The sequence below is a fragment of the Aethalodelphis obliquidens genome, unplaced genomic scaffold (assembly GCF_003676395.1).
Source record: "Aethalodelphis obliquidens isolate GAN/ISIS:26980383/991018 unplaced genomic scaffold, ASM367639v1 scaffold28, whole genome shotgun sequence".
Lineage (NCBI taxonomy): Eukaryota > Metazoa > Chordata > Mammalia > Artiodactyla > Delphinidae > Aethalodelphis > Aethalodelphis obliquidens.
In genome coordinates, this window is record NW_020837972.1 from 23,406,545 (window position 1) to 23,430,041 (window position 23,497).

Here is a 23,497-nt window from a genome sequence, read left to right on the forward strand (position 1 = left end):
GTGATGAAAACCGGCCTCTATTTCACACTGTGAAATGGAAGAGAAAGTATAAAGTATGGTCCCTTGTTTTTTGCTTACTTAATAAACTATCACTTCCAGATTTAACCTGAGAAATTAGGACTTAGTTTTCACTTCTCTGATGGCTGTGCATGACAGTTTTGGAGCCTTGTAGCGTTTCTTGAGTAATTGCGAGGAAGATGCCGTGGGGTCTCTCGCTGACATTTGATGGTGGCCATTCCAGTGGAAGACGAGGAGGAGACGATTGCAGAGGAAGAGGCGCTGGAGGGGGCTGCGGACCACCAGGCGGAGCTGTTGGAGTTAGCCAGAGAAGGTGGGCTCCGAGCGGCTTCCTGCGATGCTCTATTAAACATTTATTGAAACACACACGTAAGGTATGAAAACCGCAATAGGTTGCATGCGGTGTAAGCGGCCACGCCACCCAGTGTAGGAGAGAGCGCCATTCTGCCTCTGCCCTTGTCCCAGCGGGTGACTGCGGCCTGGATCTTGGCGTTTATCATTCCTTCCACTCAGTTTCCCCTTCCCCCTGCGTGAATCCTGAACGTACCGCTTTGTTTGGGTCTTAGAACTTGGTATAAACGGAATCACTCTGGAGGCTCACCCGCTGGCCTTTCTCAGTTCCGTTTCCGAGTTTCGTCCTCGTGGAGGTGTGTTGCTACAGAGTCAGTGCCCACGGCTGAATGGTGGTCTGTGTGTGCATGTGTCACGGGTTAGCGGTTGTGCTGTTGGTGGGCAGTTCGGTGGTTTCCCTGCATTCGCCCTCACAGGCGGCGCTGCCTGCAGCACTCTTGTGTGTCCTGTGCACACATGCTTGAGCGTCTGTGCTCAGAGCAGGGGGGCCGGCTTGCAGGGCGTGCACACACGAGGCGGCGCTCCGCCGTGGTTGGAGTGCTGGGCCGGGCCCTGCGTCCCAGGAGCGCCTGGTGGTGTCTGCCTGTGGTGGGGGAGTGTGACCCACGAGGCGCAGCGTCTTCTCACAGCTGTCCTCGCCCCCTTGGTTTTGGGTTTTCTTTTCTGTACTGGCTCTGGGTGTTCTTCCTGTGTTCTGGACACGTTTCCTTGTCAGTGACGTGTGTCCTAGTAACCTTTTTCCAGTCTGGGGTGGGTCTTCCTTCTCTTTATGGTGCCTTTTGAGGAACAGGTGTTCTTAATTTTAGTGTAGTTGAGTTTGTCCGTGTTGTTTAAAAGAAATTTTTTTAACCTCAGGATCAAAAGGATGTCTTTGTGCATTGTCTAAAAATTTTTGTTTTACGCTCGTATCAATGTTTGTAATCCACCAAGAATCACTTTTGTCTCTAGTGTGAAATAAGAGTGCAGTTTCTTCTTTTTTCCCCAAATGGTTCACTAACTCTCCCCGTGCCATTTGAAAAGGGCATCCTTCCTCAGTGATGCTCAGTGCCGGCTCACGTGTTAGTCACGTTTTCCTGAGACGCACGGCTCTTTCTGGGACCTTCATTGTTTTACTGGTCAGTTTGTACCAATACCACACCCCCTTGATTACTCTAGCTTTATAATAATTCTTGAGGCGTAGCTAGGTCAGTCCTTCTGCCTTATTCTTTTTTAGGAGAGCTTTGACTAATTTGGGTCTATTTCAGATGCAGCTCAGAATCAGTTTATCAAGTTTCAGAGAAAAACTGCTTGGGGATTTTGATTCAAATGTGGTTGAATTAGTGGGTGTTTGGTGAGAATTGCATCTCTATGAAGAGCTTTTCCAACCTATGATCAAAGTAGCCTCTCGGTTTACTTAGATCTCCTTCAGTCGCTTCCGCTAACATTTTATGGTTGCGTATTTTGATTAGATTTATTTCTAGGTGCATTATATTTTTTGAAGTTGTAATCAGTGGTTTTTTTTTCAGATTACGTTTTAATTTGTTGCTGGTCTGTAGAAATGCAGTTGATTTTTATTTACTGATCTTAAATCCAGCAGCTGTGCTAAATTCTTACATTACTTCATCTCTGAAGAATGACAGTGTTTCCTCTGTAGCCCTGGTCCTTCCATTGCCGTTCCTTGCAGTGAAGTGTGGGAATAGAGGTGCTGATGCTGGGCGCCTTCGGCTTGTTCTTTTGTTTTTGGTTGCACCACACAGCTTGTGGGATCTGTAGTTCCCCGACCAGGGATCGCACCCAGGCCCTCAGCAGTGAGAGCATGTGGAGTCCTAACTGCTGGACCGCCAGGGCATTTCCCGGCCTTCGGCTCGTTCTTGTTTTGAGAGGGACATTTTCACCCGGCAAGGCAGCGGCTTGTGGCGGTTGGTCACGACTGCTTGGTTCAAATCCAGTGTTGTGTTTTATCTTCTCTTAGCCTTTGAGCTACACCTTGTCTTGCATTCTTGTTGCAGGCCTTCTGATTCTTGTGTGCATCCCTGACTTGGTAGAGTCTGTGTTAACTTGGAGCTGCTCTACCCCTTCCTGTAGGGCAGGAATTGGGAGCAGCCCGGCCGGGTGCTTCTGGCTCGGGTCTCACGGAGATGCGGCCGCCAGCAGGCCCAGCCTCCGGTCCACCCCTGCTGGCCCCCTAGCTGGCCGGGTGGATGGTTGTTGGCAGGCGAGCCCAGTCCCCCTACACGGGGACTTCTCTGGGTGGCTGTTCGAGCGTCCTCAGGATGGGGTGGCATGGTGGCTGGTGTCCCCACAGCAGGCAATCGCCCTGGTTATCCCTGGCCACTCAGGGGAACTGACCAGGCTGTGACCGCAGGGAGCCGTGTCACCGGGGCACATCTTCGTCCATTCACTGGGGTGCCTCTTCCTGGTCGGGTCTCCTCTCGTGCCCCTCATGAACCTTTCAGCACTTTCTTTATGTAGATGTTGTGAATTTTTTAAAACCTAAATTCTAAGTATTTAAATACTTTCTGTCTAAAGAAGTATAGAAATACTTTCTGTCTAAATAGAATCTTCTTTCCCATTATATCTTCAAACTAGTTTATATGTGTGAAGGCTGTTGATTCCTGTGAGTTGTTTGTTCCAAGACACCTTACGAATTATCTTATTCTTGAGGTAGTTTTTCAGTTGTTTCTGCTGTTTTTCTTTTTTTCCTACTTTGATAGTCATTATATGATGTATATGTACATTTCCCTGCATTTTGTTATGAAAACATGCAAACAGAAAAGTTGAAGAACCTTATTACGAACGCCCATACACCCGCCACCTCCCTTCCACAATTGGTCTTCGCTTTATCACGTATCTACCTATCAGCCCCATATGACGAATAGTTTAAATCATGAGCAAGTGAAGTCACTGGATTATAAGTCTTAAACGAAGAGAGCCCTTAATACTGTTCTTTTGGGGTACTTCTCTGTGGCGTTTGTTACTTTGACCACAGATTTTAGTGACATACGGTGTACGTGCAGAAAGGCTCATGTATCACAGGTACACAGCTCACAGCGTTCGTTGCCTTGTTATATATAACACCCAGTGGAACTGTGTTTGAATACAAACCTGGGTCCAAGTTTCCGATTACTCCCCTGGACAGACTCATGGAGTGGGAAATAGTGACGTCAGAGGGCATGAAATTTAAAGCTCTTCAGCTTTTCACACTGGTTTCCAGAAAAGTTAAGCCTGTTCATACCATCACCCGCCGTGGTGAGACTGTTCGATTCATTATGTTCATCCAGCATTACGGTTGTAAGGTGGTTGCCATGCAGTGGGGGATGCACTGCGCACTGGTTTCTGGAGGTGCTCAGTTAAAGAGATACTTCATGAGCCCTTTAGAGTGTTTTGTGTGTGAGACAGCTCCATGTCCCTCGCCCACTGGGCTTTCATGTGGTGGGCTATTTGATCAGTTAGGGTGAGCTCTTTATACAAAAAGTCTATAGCAATATTTTATCATCTTTTTTGAACATTTTTTGTTTTATTTTTACTTTTACTTGATGTTTTGTATTTTTATGTCTCATCTCCACTGATTATTTCTATCAGTAGTATTTTTATATTTTCATTTATTAATCTGTAGATTTTACTGTACATTTATTAAGATTATTTCAGGAATATTTGTTCCTTTATGAATAAAAGTTGAGTTTCTTCATTTCAAAGATTCTCATCTTTATAAAGAAAAGGTCGTATATCTTGTATCAGTAACGGGCAATCATTATTAGTTTTTGGAAAAAAATAAATGTGCTTTTAGAAAATACATACATTTCCCAAGGAATTAATTTAAAGCTAGGAAAAGGAATATACGTTTGGCCCCTGAACAACACGGGTGTGAACTGCACAGGTCCACTTACTCACACGTGGATTTTTCCCATAGTAAACACTCCAGTGGTGCACGATCCACGGCTGGTCGGGTGTGGAGGAACCTCGCACAAGGAGAGCAGACTAAGTTACACTCGGGTTTTCCACTGCAGGGTCGGCAACGCTAACCCCTGAGTTGTTCAAGGTCAACTGTATATGAAAGGGCCCTTCTCACTGTGTTTTCTTCCCTGCTGACACTATTGGTGTAAAATAATCTTTCTTCCTACAATCCTTTCCAGCTGAATTGCCCTTAATTGATTTGATGAAGTTGTATGAAGGTGCCTTTCTGCCGAATTTCCAGTGGCCCCAACCTAAACCTGACAGTGAAGAGACAAGTGAAGACGAAGGTCTGTTTTAACATCTTTGAAGAATTCAGCTTTGAAAACAAAAGCTAAAATACTTAACAGAGGAAGGGTGCTTAAAACAGAGTTTAAGAATTACCTTCACTCCTTTCAGTCTGATAAAAAGTTGAAAATGTATTTAATATGAAAGTTTATATTAATAGTTTCATTAAATTCTGTGCTTTTTATTTTTATTGGTTAACTTGGCATAATTATCAGAGCACGTGATCAGGTTGTGAACAGTGTAGAAATACTCCTCTCCAGATTTACACACATTTTACGGGCCTAGGTTTTATCATTTATCCAGGCTGTGCTGTGTTTGTTTAATTTAACACACCCAGTTTAAGGACTTTACTTGACTTTTATTGGAGTTCCAAGGAGGTACACAGACTACGCCCGGAAGAGTCCACGTGTTGTTTTCATTCCCCCTGTTCTGGTCCATAGACGTGGCTGCCTGCGGGGGGCAGCAAGGGAGGGGCCCAGAAGATTCAGCGGGGAGGCCAGGGCTTGCCGGACCCCACGCTGCAGCAGGACTCCGGCGGGGGCTGGTTGCCCCCTTGCTTGCCCAAACTAGGATGCTTCTGATCCTTCCATTCTTGGTGGTGGAGGGCAGTCACTAAACCCTTAGATGGCTGTAAATCTCTGGGTGATACTAGCTCCTGATGCTGCACAGACATTTTCCAACTTCACCCAAGGGCCTTCCAGAGCAGTCCTACAAACTCCATAAGAGTTTGTACCTGTTTATCTGGATACATTGTTAACTATCTAAAGTGGATTAAAAACAAAAATTTGCTGCTCAATTCTGTCTTTGAAGTGTTTGGGTTCTAGCAACTCCTTTTCTTTTTTCTCTTCTCTCTCTTTTTTTTTGTCATGTTAAGTGGCCTCATAATACTATCACAGCCTCTCAAACCTCACAAATCCCGTTTTTCCATTGATCACAGACATGGAAGACTGCTCGGGTGACCGGGAGAGCCGGAAGGGTGTGGTTCTCATCGACTCGCTGTTCATCATGGACCAGTTTAAAGCCACAGAGAGAGTGGTTGTCGGGAAGCCTCACACAAAGGACATCGCGGAAGTGACCGCTGTGGCCGAAGCCATCCTGCCCAAGGGCAGTGCTCGGATCAGCACCGCGGTGAGCCGCTGCGCCCTGTGTGAGGGGGTGTCTCTGTTAAGGGGAAAAGCTACCTCCTTCCAAACGAGCTCTTTATCCCAACGGCAGAAGTTGTCAGGAAAAACAATCAATGATCTTCCTTTTCCTGTTATCTGTAAATCATCTTTGTGGCTTTCCAGTAGGCTTATCATATGAGTGATCTGACAACAGTTGTAATTGTTGTTCTGAGATGTGCCTGTTGGGCCCGTCTGCCCCTGCAGGTGAAGTTGAATGCTCCGGCTCTTCTGTACGGCGCCCTCAGAGATTACCAGAAGATTGGCCTGGACTGGCTGGCCAAGCTCTACCGGAAGAACCTCAATGGCGTATTGGCAGATGAAGCTGGGCTTGGTAAAACAGTGCAGATCATTGCTTTTTTTGCCCACCTAGCCTGTAATGAAGGTAAGAGCTTGTTGTTTTTTGAACAGTTCGTATTTGCTGAAACTGAACCATAGGCAATGCGTCTGGCGTGAGGGTGGGGAGAGGCCTTTATTCTCTGCTCCTTTGTTCCGTGCTCTGGTCCAGACTCAGAGAACTGGGCTCAGAGGCACTCATCACTGGAACAAACAAAGCACTCGTTCACAACAAACACTAGATCGAGTAACTCACCATTTTTCAAAGTCTAACGTAATATAAGACCCAGCAGGCTGTGTGACTGGGGCTTTGTGACTTCCAGGCCGCAGGGCCTCTGCGCTACTTCACGTTGGCATGAGTCCTCGTGGCCGGGCTCTCCCCTTGGGCTGCCCGTGGGCTGGCGGGTGCGCGTCCCCCGTGGCGTGATTGGTCGCCCTGCCGAGGCCCATCGGCGTCTTCCCTGTGCTGTGGCGCAGGCCCTCCTGTCTCTCTGCTGGATCCCGCCACCCCTGGAGCCTTGTGAGGGCTCAGCGTCTGTGCAGCAGCAGAGGGACGGGGTGCCCGCACTCCGCGGCAGGCCGTGCCCTCGCCCCGGACATCTGCCTCCTCACCCCTCGGCTCTTCCAGCTCGCACAGACGTTCAGCCTTCGGCCCCCGTTCACTGCCCTCCGCTTGGCTGTGGGCCTGGCGCCCGCCTGCTCCCCGCCTGTGCTGTGGGGCTGTGGACGAGCCTGTGTGCGTGTCTCTAACACGGGACAGGGGCTTATAGGCTTCCTCCCGCAAGGGAAGTGTCCCGTAGCACCGGGGGTAGGGGAGCAGGAACCTCGCGTTCCAGCACTTAGCCAGCTCCTGAGGAGGCACAGGCCATCACCTTCATCTCCGTGTCACAGCTTCAGTAGCAGGGGGGGGCCCCTCGAGTTTAGGGGGAGTCGGCACCCTGAGTCGGCTGGACGGAGATTCCTTCAGCCCTGGGATCGTTTCTTCCTCCCCGGCCCCTCTAAATTCCTTCACAGTTACCTTAGCGTCTTTAGTAAATAACTCTTCTTTGCCCTTGGTTTTGAAAGCTTACTTGATCTTACCTCTAGTACAAATGGATCAACTTTGAGGCCTTATTTCCTTGTGCTAATATGTTTGTTTTTGACCCAGTACCACAAAGTGTACGATGTAGTACTTTAAAATGAGTTTTTATATATATAGTTATCTCAAGATAGAAGAGCTACCTTGTCTTACTATTGTATTGTTTAGTTGAAAAAAGCGTTCATTATTGTATTTATAATAGTAAGAACTTGGAAGCAGTGTACACTTTCAAAAGTAGGGGATTTTATTTCATCGGTTGAACAAACAAATGGATCAGTTATTCGTTCCATAGGTGCTTACCCAGCACCTACCTGGTCCCAGGCACTGTTGTAGGCACCGGGGGTGCAGCTGTGAGCAGAACAAAGCCCCCCCCCACCCGTGAGGCTCACAGCAGGCACAGTGAATAAGGATTCCACACATGGGAAGCAGCACGTTGCCATTGTGTATGGCGTGCTCGGCACAGCCCGTGAGCAGAGGCCTGAGAAAGCCGTGGCCACCAGGATCGAGGGGCTTGGGAACATGGGGTGGTGGGTGCAGAGGCTGAGGGGGTTGCCGTTGTGTCTACGGGACAGTGCTGAGGCTGGTGCGGAGGCCAGAGGGTGCAGAGCCAGGAAGGCCGCCGGTCGGCCAGGTGAGGGCCTTGCAGGCTGCGCAGGGTCTGGCTCTTCCTGGTTAGAGGTCTGTGTTAGTGCGGGTGTCGGAGGGGTCACTGGACCTCCTTGGTGCTGGGAACAGACTCAGAGGGCCAGCTGTTGGGAAGCTTGCCGCCCTGGGGGAGAGGCGGGGGCCTGGCAGGTCCTGGGGGGCCTGAAGGGAGAGCGGGCAGGCGTGTGCCGCCCACTCCGCTTCCGCACAGGACAGGCCGAGTGGGGCCTGCCTGGGACCTGGCTCCCCTGCCTGCCCCCGCCCCCTGGAGCCCAGTGTCCTTGGCCTCCTCCTCACTGTGGGACCGTAAAGCTGGAGTTCACCGGTTCCTCAAGAGAAGAGGGCTCACTCCAAGAGACTCTGAGCGAGGGGGTTCTGGTAAGTTCACAGTTGGAATCCCTCACAAACTCACCACTTTTTTCTTTCTAAAGTAAAACAGCCAACAGTCTGTAGCTGTCCACCTGCTTCCATCCCCAGTGGTGACCCCTTGGGGCAGTCTGCTGTGTGTCCTGCCTTGCTTCGCCCAAGTGTCAACAGACATGCTCACAAACACATATATAGACACTTGTCCCTCCTCTCCAGAAATGGAACGACGTGCTAAATGCTGGTGAAACAAACAAACAAACAAACTTGCTTTTCACTGGAGGGGGAAGGCACCTGGGACTTTTTTACATTTCCCTACTCACGAGGTCATGCCCTGCAGAGAGTGTATCGTCTGCTTGTATGTTTCCCTTTGTGAAATTTCTTTTTTCTTTTTCTTTTTTTTTTTTTGGCTGCACCGCGCAGCTTGTGGGATCTTGGTTCCCTGACCAGGGATCGAACCCAGGCCCTCCGCAGTGGAGGCACGGAGTCCTGACCACTGGACCGCTAGGGAAGTCCCATCCTTTGTAGAATTTCTGTTCACTTCCTTGTTCGTTTTCCTCTTAGGTGGTTTTATTTTAATTGAAGTATAGTTGATTTATATTATTGTGTTAGTTCCAAGTGTACAGCAAAGTGATTCAGTGTTATATATATATATTTTTTCAGGTTATTTTCCATTATAGGTTATTACAAGATATTGAATATAGTTCCCTGTGCTATAGTAAATCCTTACTGCTTGTCGATTTTTTTTTTTCTTAAATTTATTTTTGGCTGCGTTGGGTCTTCATTGCCGCATGCGGGCTTTTCTCTAGTTGCGGTGAGCGAGGGCCACTCATTGCCGCGGTGCGCAGGCCTCTCATTGCAGTGGCCTCTCGCGTTGCAGAGCACGGGCTCCAGGCGTGCAGGCTTCAGTAGTTGTGGCTCGCGGGCTCTAGAGCACAGACCCGGCAGCTGTGGCGCATGGGCTTAGTTTCTCTACGGCATGTAGGATCCTCCCAGACCAGGGCTCGAACCCGCGTCCCCTGCATTGGCAGGCAGACTCTCAACCACTGTGCCACCAGGGAAGCCCTGCTTATCGATTTTATGTATAGTAGTTTGTATGTTAATCCCATACTCCTAATTTCCCTTTGGTAACCATAAGTTGTTATTTTTTTTCTGTGTCTGTGAATCTTTTTTGTTTTGTAAATGGGTTCAGTTGTATTATTTTTTAGATTCCACATATAAGTGTTAACATAATATCTGTCTTTCGCTGACTTACTTCACTCAGTATGATAATCTCTGGGTCCACCCATGTTGCTGCAAATGGCATTATTTCATTCTTTTTTATGGCTGAGTAGTATTTGTGTGTGTGTGTGTGTGTGTGTGTGTACACCACATCTTCTTTATCCATTCCTCTGTTGATGGACATTCAGGTTGTTTCCATGTCTTGGCTATTGTGAATAGTGCTGCTGTGACCCTTGGGTGCATGTACCTTTTCTAATTAGAGTTTTCTCAGGATATGTGCCCAGGGGCGGGACTGCTGGATCATATGGCAACTCTCATTTTAGTTTTTGAGGAACCTCCATACTGTTCTCCATAGTGGCTGCACCAACTTACATTCCCACCAACAGCGTAGGAGGGTTCCCTTCTCTCCACACCCTCTGCAGCGTTTACTGCTTGTAGACTTTTTGACGGTGGCCGTTCTGACCGGTATGAGGTGATGTCTCACTGTAGTTTTGATCTGCATTTCTCTGATAATTAGCGATGTTGAGCATCTTTTCATGTGCCTCTTAGCCATCTGTGTCTTTTGGAGCAATGTCTGTTTAGGTCTTCTGCCCATTTTTTGATTGAGGTGTTTGTTTTTTCAATATTGAGTTTTATGAGCTGTTTGTATATTTTGATGTTACACCCTTGCCAACTGTATCGTTTGCAGATATTTTCTCCCGTTTTGGCTGGTTCTTTTCAAGGATCAGTAGTAATGACACTTCGCTTATGAGCAGTAATGGCTCTAGATGTGTGTGTTGCAGGTATTTTTTCCAAGCCTGCCATTTCTGACTTTTAACTTGGTTTATGTTTACTTGTAGCACAGAAGTTGACGTTTATGTGTGTATTGCCCAGAAATTTAAGAAACGCTTAGTTTTCCAAAGAATGCAGTTGAAACCGTGTGCTTTGGGCTGGGTTGGGATGGGTTTGGGTGTGTTCTGACTGGCGGCTGGGGACCGTGATGAGTGTGAGTGTTGGACCAGCGCCTGTAGCATGGGGCTGCCAGTGGGCTGTGCCGGCCGCGGGGCTCGAGGCTGAGGGTCTTCCTTTCTGAGCATTGTTCACTGTAGATGGGAGTCCTTCCCCTGCTTACATTAAGGGGTCATGTTTGAATCCACTCTCATTTTACTGGCTGCTCACTCATTCGGTTCCTCTCTGTTGAGTGCGTCCTGCCTTGGCCTTGGGAGCCGGGCAGCGGCCCGTCCTGACGGTGGCGGCTGCGCTGTAGGGCGGGCAGGGACCCCCCGCGTCCCAGTGATGTCTGCTCTAGTCGCACCCTGGCCTCACGCACACCTGCTGACCGGGCACAGCGCCGAGGACTTGCCCCAGACAGATGGTTTTTGTTACAGAGGGCATTTGTATGTCTCCTGTGTAGGCAACTGGGGCCCTCATCTTGTCGTTGTGAGGGGCTGTAACATCCTCAAGTGGGAGCTCGAACTGAAGCGCTGGTGTCCGGGGCTCAAAACACTCTTGTATGTTGGCAGCCATAGAGAACTCAAGGCAAAGAGACAGGTATGTTAGTTTAAACTTGAAATAGAACTAAACAGAAAACATCTTACTTTCTATAGAAGACACATTTCAAAGTGTCCACGCCTGCTTGTTAGCGTAATTACTGTCAATCACTCGTTTATGAGATACGAGACCTTCTGGTTGTCTGGGCTTAGAGCCCCCTTGAAGCATAGACTACACTCAGGAAACAGGCCATTCCATGCAGGGCTTGTGTTCACCTCCCAGGAAGCGAGGGAGCTTCCCCCAGAGCTCGGATGGTCTCTGGAGGTGCTGTCATCCTTTTATTAAACTGTAGACCTGTTGGTTATCACAGGCAGAAATAAGAAATTGTGATGCATCCTGAGTTCTGAATTACAGATCCGTAAAATCATTCCCATGGATGTGTTTATTAGGGATATTTGTGACAAACAGATGAGCTTCTGAAATAAATGTGGACTCTTACTTTTCTGTTTTCTGCCCAGTAGTTCCTAGCACTAGATTCTAGGTAGAAGTATGTTACAGGTCACAGGTTTTCGTCGGAGAGAACATTTTGGCTTATGGTTAGACTCTGCTGTGTTGAGTAATATTTACTTAAAAAGCAGGTACTTTGAGGGGTCTTTTCTTTTTTCTCTCTCTTTTTTTTTTAACTCTCTGGTAATTAATTTGCTTTTTAATATCTTGGAATGTAGTCAGCTGCAGCATAGATGCTCACATTTCCTATCATCTTCTGAATACGTGTTCCATCACTAAGATGATAGACTATGAAAGCGAGCCCCATTTCTGGATGCTGTGTGCTGATCTGTTTTCCAAAAGCGATTGTTAATGCCTCCAGAGCAGTTTCTTAATTTGTCCACACAAGTGCTTAGCCTCCTAAAGAAAAAGATCATAAAAACATAAACAGCTGTTTTCTGTGTGATGAGAGAGCAGGTTACCAAGGAAAAGGAGGGGTGACGGCGGTGGGGCAGGTTAGGTGGGTAGTGAGCGCGCACGGAAGTCCTCTCCAGGCCGCTTGTTCCTGCACAGACAGTGAGGCCTGGCTTTTGTGCTGCAGGGGTGGACAGAGCCCAACCGCATCAACGTCTGCATCACGTCCTACAAGCAGTTCTTCAAGGGCTACGCGTCCTTCACACGGGTGCGCTGGAAGTGCCTGGTCATCGACGAGATGCAGCGTGTGAAGGGCATGACCGAGAGGCACTGGGAGGCCGTGTTCACCCTGCAGAGGTCTGGCCACCCCTCTCCGCGTGCTGTGTGCTGGGTATTGTTGATGTAAAGGTTCTTTGGAGGGACTGTAGGAAACTGCAGGCTCCCAGAATGGCCTTTCAGCTTCAAGGGCTCCCCTCACTGAAGGCGCTCATTTAATTCAGTCCGTTCCTCAAGACGTGTGTGTGTGTGTGTCTGTGTGTGTGTGTGCGCCTGTGTGTGTCTGTGTCTCTGTGTGTGTGTGTGTGTGTTTGTGTGTCTGTGTGTGTCTCTGTGTGTGTGCGTGTGTCTGTGTGCGTGTCTGTGTGTGTGTCTGTGTGTGTCTGTGTGTGTGTCTGTGTCTCTGTGTGTCTCTGTGTGTGTGCGTGTGTCTGTGTGTGTGTCTGTGTCTGTGTGTCTGTGTGTCTCTGTGTGTGTGCGTGCGTGTGTGCGTGTCTGTGTGTGTGTCTCTGTGTGTGTGTCTCTGTGTGTGTGTGTCTGTGTGTGTGTTAGCTCCCGAGGATCGTTGTCCCTTTCCTTGAATGTCTCCCGAGACAGGCTCTGCGCCCAGCTTGACGTTTCAGGTGTCGTCTCCCGTTGTGTGTTCAGCCAGCAGCGACTGCTGCTCATCGACGCCCCGCTGCACAACACCTTCCTGGAGCTGTGGACCATGGTGCACTTCCTCATCCCGGGCATCTCCAGGCCGTACCTGCACTTGCCCCTGAAAGCCCCCAGCGAGGAGAATCAGGACTACTACCACAAAGTGGTCATCCGGCTGCACCGGGTACGCGGCCGCCGCTGCGGGTCCCTGCTTGACCAGCACCCCTGGCTTAGCGTGCATGGGCCACGCATCCATTTTAGCAAAGGAGAACTTTCTTTTTTCAGGTGACACAGCCCTTTATTTTGCGGAGAACTAAGAGAGATGTGGAGAAGCAGCTAACGAAGAAATACGAGCACGTCCTGAAGTGCCGCCTCTCCAATCGACAGAAGGCCTTGTACGAGGACGTCATCCTGCAGCCGGGGTGAGCTCAGGGCTGCGCACTCCTGGCCACCTTCCTGGGGGAGAGCGGGCCCCTCTGGCCTTCCAGAAGGCTCCTCCTCGGCGGTGGGCCTCTGCAGCTGGAGGCCATGCGCACGCCCGGCCCTGGCAGCTCCGCTCCTCTCAGGCTGGCAGGCTGCCCCTCCCTGGTCCCGTCAGAGGCCATGCCCAGAGCCGGCCCAGGAGGAGTACAGCGTCGCAAGCCGCTCGGTGCCGCACCGCACTGGAGGTTCACGCAGGAGGCCGTGCTGATTGAGTGGCTCGTCCGTTCACAGCCGCGTGTAGGATGTGAGACCGAGGCCCGTGTGCCGTGTGGTCAGGCGCAGATGGCGCTCCAGGGCCACAGCGGGTGGCCACGGGCACCTCTGTATGGACCCTAGAAGGGTGGGGCCCCGTCCTGTCCATGATCCTTCCCGTGACCTGTTTGGCTCTTTGTCATTGGTCGCGAGCGTTGTGTGCTTAAGTGCGTAACGTGGTCCGGATAGCGTCCACGGCAGCAGGTGTACAGGAGAGGGTTTTGCTGTTAATGCCTGCTTGTGTCATAGGCTTCTTTTTAGACAGCTTTAGGACGGAGTGTAAGTAGCCAGTCCTTGGCAACCAGCGTCATGCTGCGGCAGGCCGTTGACCATCTCAGTCAGGCATAGGAGCTGTGGAGACCCCACCCCTGACAACACGTGCAGTGACAGCTCCTGCTTCCGGGACACTGGGAGCAGACAGCCCGCGGCACAGCTGGCGCCTGCTGGCGGTCAGCTGTCTCAGCCCGTGCTGATCCGGAGAGAATCGCAGTGTGCGCAGAGGGCGGGTCCTGGACCAGCAGGCATCCCTTCACCAGACAGAGCCCCGGCGTCCTCGGGACGCCTGCCGTGTCGCTCTTTGGTGGCGTGCCGTGGGACGTCGCTTCGGTTGCGCTTGGCAGTGACGACCTTGGTCCCGCTTGTCGAGTGTGGGATGCTCTCTGTGTGCTCATAGGGGAGGCCCCTGCATCCGGGAAGCACTGGGCCAGCAGAGCCTAGGTTGTCCTGTGCCGCAAGGTCCCGATGGAGCGGCGGGGAGATTCCCTGTCTTAGGTCCCTGCACCTCTTTCTCTCGGGCCTGTTGGTCAAGTCAAGGGGGGCCATGAGCAGGCGTGTGCTGACCCCACGGCGGCTCCCGGGCGTGCCCCACACGCCTCGGCGCGTGTTGACGCTATGGTCTCGGGGTCCTCGGACGGGCTCTGAACGTCGCTCCCGGTCAGCGCCTTCCTGCCCTCTGCGTGGCGACCGTGTCACACGTTTCTACCGCCTTCCCAGAGAGCCCTGCGGGCCCGCCTGTGGTGGCGCCACCTCCTCCTGGTTTCTGTTATAGCCCTTCCGGCAGCTCTGAGCTCAGCCCTCAGGAGCCTCCATGTGCAGTTTTCTTGGTCTTGTGTTTTCTCTTCTGTCTCATCCGGACACATATCGCTGGCCTCTGAACGGCCGCCCTCCCCTCTCCCCTTCTGCTCTCTGGCACCGCCTGTGCGCCGTCCACGTCCCCGACCCCACCCCGCTCCACCGCTGCGCCCACGCGCTCCGTCCTGGCGGGAGCTGCCTGGGCCGCCGGGCTGACCGCGTCCTCCTGTGGCGGCTTGAGCTGTCCCCAGGCACCGCAGATCACATGTGTGCGGGACTGGCTTCCCCAGACGTGCCTCTCCGCTAGGCTTGCCTGACTCAGGACGCTGTGCTCCACCGTCCAGGCCGTCCTCCCGTCCTGCCGTCCCCTCTGCTCCCCCTCTGCTCCCCCTCTGCTCGCGAGTCCCCGCCCGCCCCGCTCCACGGCTCCTTCCTGCCTCGCCCGCTGGGCGCGCTGTGCTCTGCGGCCGCCCTTGGGGGCCCCCAACCTGGAGGTCTCAGCTGGCCTCCATGCAGTCCCCGCACTGTGGCCCCCGTGGCGCCGGCGCGGTATCAGGCCTGTGGGTCTCCTCCTTCGCCGGACCACCCCGTCCAGTCACTCCTACCCCTGCCCCTCGAGGGCCTTCTCCCCCAGGCCGGGTGTTCTCACCCCGCCACTGCCTGCCGGTGCCCGTCATGGCTGCCGTGGAGAATGGCGTCGTCCCTGTCGCGGGAGGCGAGGAGGGCTGTTCCCGTCTGCCGCGCGCCCTGGCTCTCCGGCTGCCCATCCTGTGTCACGGGGGTGGTGAGCGAGTCTGAGAACCCTCACCGCACAGAGGTGGGTCCGGATGTCGTTGCCGTGCGAGCCAGGTCTGGGGAGAGCGCGCCGACTGCGTGTCTGTGGAGCCCGGCCGGCACGTGCTCGCAGCCAAGGCAGTGCTTGTGTCTCTCCCCACGCACAGGACGCAGGAAGCTCTGAAGAGCGGGCGCTTTGTGGACGTGCTGAGCATCCTGCTGCGGCTGCAGCGGATCTGCAACCACCCCGGGCTGGTGGCGCCCCGGCTCCCGGAGTCCTCCTACACGGCGGGGCCGCTGCAGTGCTGCTCGGCCTCGCTCATCCTGAAGGCGCTTGACCGAGACTTCTGGAAGGTACGCAGAGGGTGCGGGCGGCTCTACCTGAGGTCTGTTCTGGGTGCTTCCGGAACGTCGGTCTCCACTAACTTGCGTCCTGCGTTTCGCCATTGCCTGATGCTGGGCAGCATTGAGTGGCGGCGTGATGGGCCTTCCCCTCGACCTAGAACCCGCTTTGGAATGGGCCCCGAGGGGTGAGCCCACAGTGTGAAGGAGCAGGGAGGGTTTTCCTCGCCTGACCGTTGGTCCCTGAGAAATGGCAGAGCGTGTGGAGGAGAGCAGGGCTCGGAACTGCGGGACCGCGGGGGTGTCCTCACACGCACGCGCGTGGTCTGAGGCCTGCGGGGGCCTTTCTGTTAAAATGTTAGTAACTGTCCCTAGGTGGGGAAACTCGGTTATTTTTTGACCAAAAAAATAGAGTCGTATACCTTTCTGTGTTTGAATTTTGGGGTAATTTTGGAAAGTTTTTCCAAAACCAAAATTTTTAAAACAAAAGAGATTGGGTTAGGTTGGGTGATTCTGAGCACAAGTGTGCTGGGCTCGTGGCTCTCAGCAGGGCAGGGCCGAGCCCTTAGGGGCCGTCGTTCCTGCTCTGGCTTCCACGCAGGAGGCCGAGAGCTTGCCCAGACCAGCCGGCCGCTGGCAGGCTGGTGCCTGAGTTCCCCTCGGCTGTCTCTACCCCAGAGGACCAGGAGCCGAGGTCTCACAAATGCGGAGAAACAGGAACCAGCTCTGTGGCTTCGATAGGCTTGTGCAGGTTCGGGGTGTGGACAGGACAGGGACCCTGGGGCCAGATTGCAGGGGCTCACGTCCCGGCTCTGCCCCACGAGGAGTGCGGCCTCGGGTGGTCAGTCTGCCTCGGTTTCCTCACCACACCGGGAAGTCGTGAGGAATCGGTCAGTTAATGTACGTGATGGTCTGAGGAAGGGCCTGGTTGGTAAGCAGTAGTATGTGGTGAGTTACGTGATGAATGTGATTCCTACCACTATGTCTACTACTCTTTTATTGGAGTGTAGTTGATTTATAGTATTACTTTTAGGTAGGGATGAGTTTTTCGTTGAGTTAAAGAAAAATTGAGCCATGGAGGATAAAGTTGCGTCAGAAGCAGGCTACCTCAAGATACCACTGGGGCGGGGAGGTGTTTCATGGATAGTAGTTTTTATGTTGTGTTTTCATTTTAAAAACAGTTTTACTGAGGTAGCTCATTATCGTAAAACTCACTGTTCTGAAGCATACAGTTTGTTGGTTTGAGTATATTCACAGAGTTGTGTAACAGCCATCACCACTAATACTAGAACATTTCATTACCCCAAAGAGAAAATCCACACGCACTGTCATTCCCATTCCCCCTCCCCTTCCCAGCCCTGGCAGCCACTTACCTGCATCTGTCTCTGTGGATTCACCAGGTCCAGATATTTTATATCAATGGCTCACTTCACTTGAGCATAATATTTTCAGAGTTCATCCACGTTGCAGCCTGTGTCAGAATCTCCTTCCTCCATTGTCTGGATGGACTGCAGTATGTTCATCCGTCCACGAGCTGAGGGGCACTTGGGTGGTTTCCACTTTTTGGCCACTGTGAGTGCACATTCATGTGCAAGTTTTGCGTGGGCCTGGGGCTTCCTTCTTGTGGGGCTCCTCTTGGGCACATGTCTGACGGGCGAGGAGTTGCAGGGTCACGTGTAGAGTCCATGTTTAACCTTTTGATCAACTGCCTTGCATGGTGGCTGCCAGGTTTCCCATCCCCACCAGGGTGTGAGGGGGTGGGGGCATTCACGTCTCCACATCCTTGCCCACACCTGCTGTCCATCCTCTTTGATTCCCGCCATCCTGGTGGGGGTGAGAACGTCTGAGAGAAGCACAGGTGGAGTGAACATCCCCAGGGCTCCGGACATAGCGACGTGCCACACGCCCGCTGCACCTGCACCAGCACGCTAGGGTCTCTCCCTCAGCCTCCCCAACGAGGCCGAGCATCTCCGTCCGTTTAGACGAGTGTTTTCCAGGCTCGTCCCTCTCTGCTGAGTCTAGTCTGTCTCTTAAGTGCCACCCTCTCCTTTCCCACTGCCACTCGGGATGACCACGTGCCATCACTCCCACCTTTCTTTAAGTTGGGGAACTGAGCACACCGAGGTCCGGCGGGTGCCTCTCAGCAATACGGCTGCTCGGGGCCTGGCCTTCCCGGTTTGGAATCGACCTGGATTCCTAGTCAGCTGTTTTCTTCCTGCCTCCTGTAGCAAAATTGTTTTCTTTTTCTCCTTAGGAAACCGACCTTTCTATATTTGATCTTATTGGCTTAGAAAATAAAATGACTCGCCACGAGTCAGAACTGCTGGGTAAGAAGAAGGTGACGCGGAAACTCTTCGAGGAGCTGTTCACCGCGCCGCCACCATCGGGCAGGCCAGCGGCCGTCAGACTGAAGCCCAGCAGGTGTGTGGTGTGGTGTGGAGCGTCACTTCCTGCTCACCAGCCGGCTCTGGCTGGGTCCTGGCTGGTTGTGTGTCGTGGGGTCTGGGTGGCATCCCCTCTTCTCCTGCTGAAAGGGACCCCGGCCCCGCAGCCTCTCGGGCAGACCTGGGACCACCAGGTTGGAGCTCCACACGAGAACTGGGGCTACAGCCTGTGAAAAGAAAGGCTAATCATCTAATTTGGCTATCTGCTTCTCCTGGAAATTACCCAGATGTCCTTGGATCCTGGGATAAGCAGTAGGGGTGTGCAGGGCGTAGGAGAGGCTCTTTTCATCATCTTGAAGAAGCGTTGGCCTTTGGGAGGGCTCTGCCTGGGGAGGTGGTCAGGGGCGGGGTGGTCAGGCTGCCTCTGACCTGGTGCGGGTATGGTGGCAACCGTCAGGGCAGGGGGGCACTGCGGGGGGGCGGGCTTGGGACCCTGAGGTCTGGCAGAGGCTCCACCCCTGACTGCAGCATCAAGGGCCTCCAGGGACATGATACAGGTGCCACGAGACTGGGAGGAGCGGTGCGCGCAGATGGAGGAACTCGAAACACGTGATTCAAGACAGGCCACACCCGCGCAGCCGGGTTTGTGCACAGCTCTGTGCTCCAGCTACAAACAAAGGAAAAGCAGACAGGTGTTCTCGAGAGAAATGGGCCAGCTCTGCAGATGGCAGCCATTTCTGTCGCCTTTTCTCTGTGTGACCTCCCTGGCGACTTGGATCCGACCACCCTCGCCTCAGCTGCCTGGCCCACACTCACAGGAGCCTGCAGCCCTCAGTTAAACATGTGGCCAGGGCAACGAAGCCGCAGTCCTCGGGGCTGGCCCGGCCTCGTGGAGAGGCTTTCTGCTGGCTGCGCGTTGCACGGGGGTTTTGGTATAGAAGTCCTGCCATCGTGGTTTTCCAGGTTAAAGAAATAGGAGGAGCATGTTGCTTGTGATAAAATCGGACGAAGCAGCCATGGTGTGGATCCCCCTTCACAGTTTTACCCACTGGTGCCTGTGGGGTGCCTTTACCATTTCTGCTGATTCTCTCCATTTCCTGTACTGCCTTGTTACCTAGTTGTGCAAGTTGACTTTTCACCCCACTTTACTCTTATTCAGAAGAGTAGTAGAATGGACTTTACGTGTTAGAAGCAGTTTTTCTAGTCCACGTTCACGGGAACTTAATCACATTCACCCCTGTATCGCCCAAGCGTTGGGGTAGATGTACCATTTTTAGGTACTAAGCACCTCCCTCAGCGTCCCTGGTGAGCGCTGCTTCTTAGCACAGCATTTAGAAATCCCCCCACCCCTCTTTAAACTGCACCCAGGGTGTGGGAACCCCACTGCCCGCGGGGCAGCCCTGTATCCCTGGGGCCCGTCCAAGAGGCCATGCCTGCCGCGTCTCAGCAGTGCTCGTGTCTTCCTGCCCGCGCTCGGGCGTCCAGGTTGTTTCAGCCCGTGCAGTACGGCCAGAAGCCCGAGGGCCGCACCGTGGCTTTCCCCAGCACACACCCGCCCCGGACGGCCACGCCCACAGCCACTGCCACGCCGCAGGGCCACGTTCGAGGACGGCCGCCCATCGCCACGTTCTCTGCAAATCCGGATGCAAAAGGTATGCCTCTCGTGGGGGTGTGCTCGGCACCGCAGAGGGTTTTTGTGGAAGAAGTTCTTCGTGCTTCCCTGGCCCCATGGGGACGTGTGACCACTCCTCTAGCGGGAGTGGGACCGTGCACCCTGGCTCTGCCCAGGAGACCATGTGTAGTTCTCACGTGAGTTTTACGCTTTTTTTTTATGTCTTTGAACTGTATAAGATATCCCCTTCTTAGTCGAGTTACTGTTGACGTGATGGGGAAGATGTACCTCGGCAGAAACGTTCTCTTTTATGTCGGGAAACGCGTGTCGAAGTCATTTATGAGACTTCTGAGGAAGTCTGCTTTTGTGTTCGGTGCCACCGCTTCAATGTAACCTGATTGTTACTTGAAGAAGGATAGGGTTAAATGGCAGAAACGGTAATAAAAATTGTCTTCTAACCCTAATCCACGGGGTCCTCAATGTCAAGTCCCCTGTGTTTTTCTGAGATCTTCATAAATGCCAGAGCTGCTTGTTGCAAGAGCTCTTCGTGCAGCTGGGGACGCCAGCGCTGCCTGACCTCCGTGCGTGGTTAAGATGTGGTTCTCACGGACATGCCCGAAGGGGCCGGCTTGTGACACTCCCGTTTACTCCAGAAATGCACCGTGTCGTGGACTGGTGGACTCGAAGTGAAAATATCAATAGTTAACGACGGATAAAAAATTAGATTTCTCTCATCCTGTAGACCACCCACCCCCTTTTTAGAGAGGGCGTCTCCTTTGAGAGGCGGTATGAAGTAATGTTTGTTTTATTTCTTTAAAATTCGGGTTTAATACTGCATTTTCTGAAGAACCTCTAACAGCTTTGCACAAACCAACCTTATCGATTGCAGCGCCAGCAACCCCGTTTCAGACCTCTCAGGCCTCCACCGGTGCTCCGAGACACCAGCCCGCCTCGACCTTCAGCACAGCACCTAGCCCAGCCCATCCTGTGAAACTGCGGGCTCAAACCACTGCCCCGGCCTCCACCCCGGGCCCGCCCCAGCCCCAGCCCCAGGCCCCCTCGCACCCGGCCGGGCAGAGCGCGCTGCCTCAGGGGCTGGTGCTCACCTCGCAGGCCCAGGCGCGCCTGCCTAGTAAGTGGCTTCGCCTCTCCTGGGTCTGCCACCTCTTTGTACAAGGACATTGCGTTCACACGAGCGGCGTGTGAAGGGCCTTGCTGTCCACTCCCTTTGTCTCCCCGACCCCGTGTCCGGTGCTGCCTTCCGCCACGCTGTCCTTTCCAGCCCTAAATCTGCAGAGGGAGGGCTCCGCTCAGGGCCTTTCTCTGTCCTTCCTTCTGACCCCGTCCGTCAGCTCTGCTTCTCCCCCGTGCTCGTGCTCGGCCCGGTGGCCGAGGATGGTACTTCTCCTCTGTGAGCCACGGGTTTGTCCCGCCAGCCTCCAGGGCCCCTCGGAGAGCAAAGGGCAATAAAACGAAAGCCTTGTGAACTAGGCTTCGACTTCCTTTTAGTCTCTTGCTTATTACCAAATTTAAATCTGGAATGACTATTGCTCAAGTGAGACATTTTGTAATAACTCACTGAAACATCGCAACCTTCTTACATTTTTTAAATAGAACTTTTTATTGTGGCCAGCGCGATTAGGGTACTACCTCTGTCCACCCTGCTGTTGGAAGTACCCTGATGGAAACTGTCCTGGGCCACACCTTTTCTCACATGCCCCCTGGAGCACTTTATCAGTTGCCACAAGTTGTGTTGAGGCCTCTCTGGAGAGACAGGAGAGAGAGAGAAGTAGTGTCATGAGGAGACGGCGGGTTCAGGCTGGTCTTCTCTTGTGATGAGCCTGTCTTCCGTGCCAGCAGATGCGAAGCACTTATCCTGGTTCATTGCCCAGCGGAGGACAGCCCTTGCATACATGGCGCTTTTTCTCTCTTTTGGGCCAGGGGTAGGAGTCCCGGGGGTGTACCCAGGAGCCGTGCTTGGGGGGCGCAGGGTCAGGCCGCCCTTCATGCCTCCACTTCTGGACTGAGGAGGGCTTGTGGGAGAGTCGTAGTTCTGTGCACAGATCTCTGCATCTCTTTTTCCGTTTTCCCTTCCTGTTTAGGGTTTCTGTGGGCAAGATAGCCTTGGATGTTTTCCTCGTCTTTTGCTAACTATTCTCTTTATAGCATCACTACTAATTCTGGCCTGAATTTTCATGGGAGGAACATCTAGACTCGAATATCAACCATTGGGTTTCAAAAAAAAAAAAAGCCTTTAAAGCTATTATTGAATTACAGTTTGAAGGTGGTACCTTTTTGAGTGAGGTGCATATGACTCCATCTGAGTTCTGTTTTTAAGAAAAAAAAAATGCTTTAAGCAGTGTTAAATCTTCCATTTTTTCACAGTTAAAATTATAGACTGAATCCTACGATCTAGTTCAAATTAGTGTGAAACACTGTATCATAAAGTGTGATGTATTTATGTACTTAAATACATTCCCACATTTTGAAAAGGTTATGAGTATAATTGAAGCTAGTTCTCTATTTTATATCTGTAGTGGTAAAATCTTGTTTATCTCTGTGAGCTAAATCAGACATGTACTTTCTCACATTCTGAAAGGATTCTGAAGTTGAGAGGTTGACACGAGAGTTTCAAAGTGTATGACCAATACATTTCCGCTACTTCTGATGTTTGCTACTTTTTTATCGCCTGGAAAGAAAAGCAAACTGTTCCTTAAGGGCTTGGTTAATTATATTAATATCTGATACTCTAAAATTTCTACCAGTTATGATGAAGTTAACCATTAAAATCTGGTGTTAATTTTAATTGTTTTTTTTTCTATTAAAATATTTTCTGAAAGTGTTAGAAATACCCAATAAATGTTTCTGTGACACTTCAGTTTGCTACAGACGATCATTCTCTGTGACAAGTGATCGTCAGTACAGCAATCGAAAACTCTTCCCAAGAGTTTTCTTTCTCGTCTCCTCTGCGTCTCCGCAGGTGGGGAAGTGGTCAAAATAGCCCAGCTGGCTTCCCTCGCGGGCCCGCCGAGCCGAGTCGCCCAGCCGGAGAGCCCCGTGACGCTTCAGTTCCAGGGCAACAAGTTCACCTTGTCGCATAGCCAGCTGCGGCAGCTGACAGCCGGCCAGCCCCTGCAGCTCCAAGGTAGGGTTCGCTGACGGGCGGTGACCCACGAAGGCTTTAAGCCGGGGCGTCCCGGCAGCTCCCCACTGCAGCTGTGACTTTGGCCCCCTTAAGCACAGGTGCTTCACCTGTAAATGGCCTTAGTGAGTCTCACCTCGTTGGCGTTCAGAGGACTTGGGAGATAGCGGGTACATCACCTGGTGGCCTGGACCCTGACACACGTTAAATAGAGGATAGTCGTTTCTAAATAAAATCTGCCCTTTGAGTAAAGTTTCCTATTTTAAAAATCAAAATAGAAATATTTACTCCTTTCAAATTTCATTGTGAGGTAAATTGTCCTAAAAGTGCCAAAGGTCTAGCAATTTATGTAGGAGAAATTATTTTCTTTTATGTACAGGTTTTAAAACTTCCAGACCAAAGCCCTCCCAGGCCTGTGGCTGAGAGCACTGTGTTCGTGTAGTAACTGCTTCTCGGAGGAAACGAGGGGATGCACTTTAGTTCATGTTAACCCTCAGCGACTCAGCTGGAGGGTAGGACCCAGAGGGGGGATCCGGCCACCTCCCCAGGCAGCCTCCCCCGACGCGTCGTCGTTCACGGCTCTCATCGGGGCGGAAGGTTCAGTTGTCAGCCAGGTCTGGGGTGCTCTGTGTGGACGCTGGGGACACGCACCTCAGCAGAGCAGAGGCCCCCAGAAACGCGCCACAAAGAAACGGGTTCATTTGGTTTCATTCCATATTTCTCTGGTTTTTTGACCAAAGGGGCGAGGTCATCTCTTAAAAT

General features: G+C 52.1%; 1 protein-coding gene across 18 annotated transcripts in view; it reads left to right on the plus strand.

Annotated features, from left to right (window-relative positions):
• The window catches only part of EP400 (E1A binding protein p400), a 116,105-nt gene that overhangs the window by 45,270 nt on the left and 47,338 nt on the right, over nt 1–23,497 (plus strand). For 16 of the 18 annotated variants that reach the window (XM_027125173.1, XM_027125171.1, XM_027125170.1 and 13 more), the window contains 13 exons: nt 242–331; nt 4,482–4,589; nt 5,525–5,715; nt 5,955–6,132; nt 10,784–10,920; nt 11,948–12,117; nt 12,685–12,859; nt 12,961–13,097; nt 15,423–15,609; nt 17,852–18,018; nt 19,467–19,633; nt 20,483–20,725; nt 22,574–22,738. In XM_027125173.1, coding sequence (XP_026980974.1) covers nt 242–331; nt 4,482–4,589; nt 5,525–5,715; nt 5,955–6,132; nt 10,784–10,920; nt 11,948–12,117; nt 12,685–12,859; nt 12,961–13,097; nt 15,423–15,609; nt 17,852–18,018; nt 19,467–19,633; nt 20,483–20,725; nt 22,574–22,738 — 2,115 coding nt within the window. The remainder of the gene's footprint in view (nt 1–241; nt 332–4,481; nt 4,590–5,524; nt 5,716–5,954; nt 6,133–10,783; nt 10,921–11,947; nt 12,118–12,684; nt 12,860–12,960; nt 13,098–15,422; nt 15,610–17,851; nt 18,019–19,466; nt 19,634–20,482; nt 20,726–22,573; nt 22,739–23,497) is intronic. The other 2 variants (XM_027125187.1, XM_027125188.1) reach the window with 1 other exon arrangement.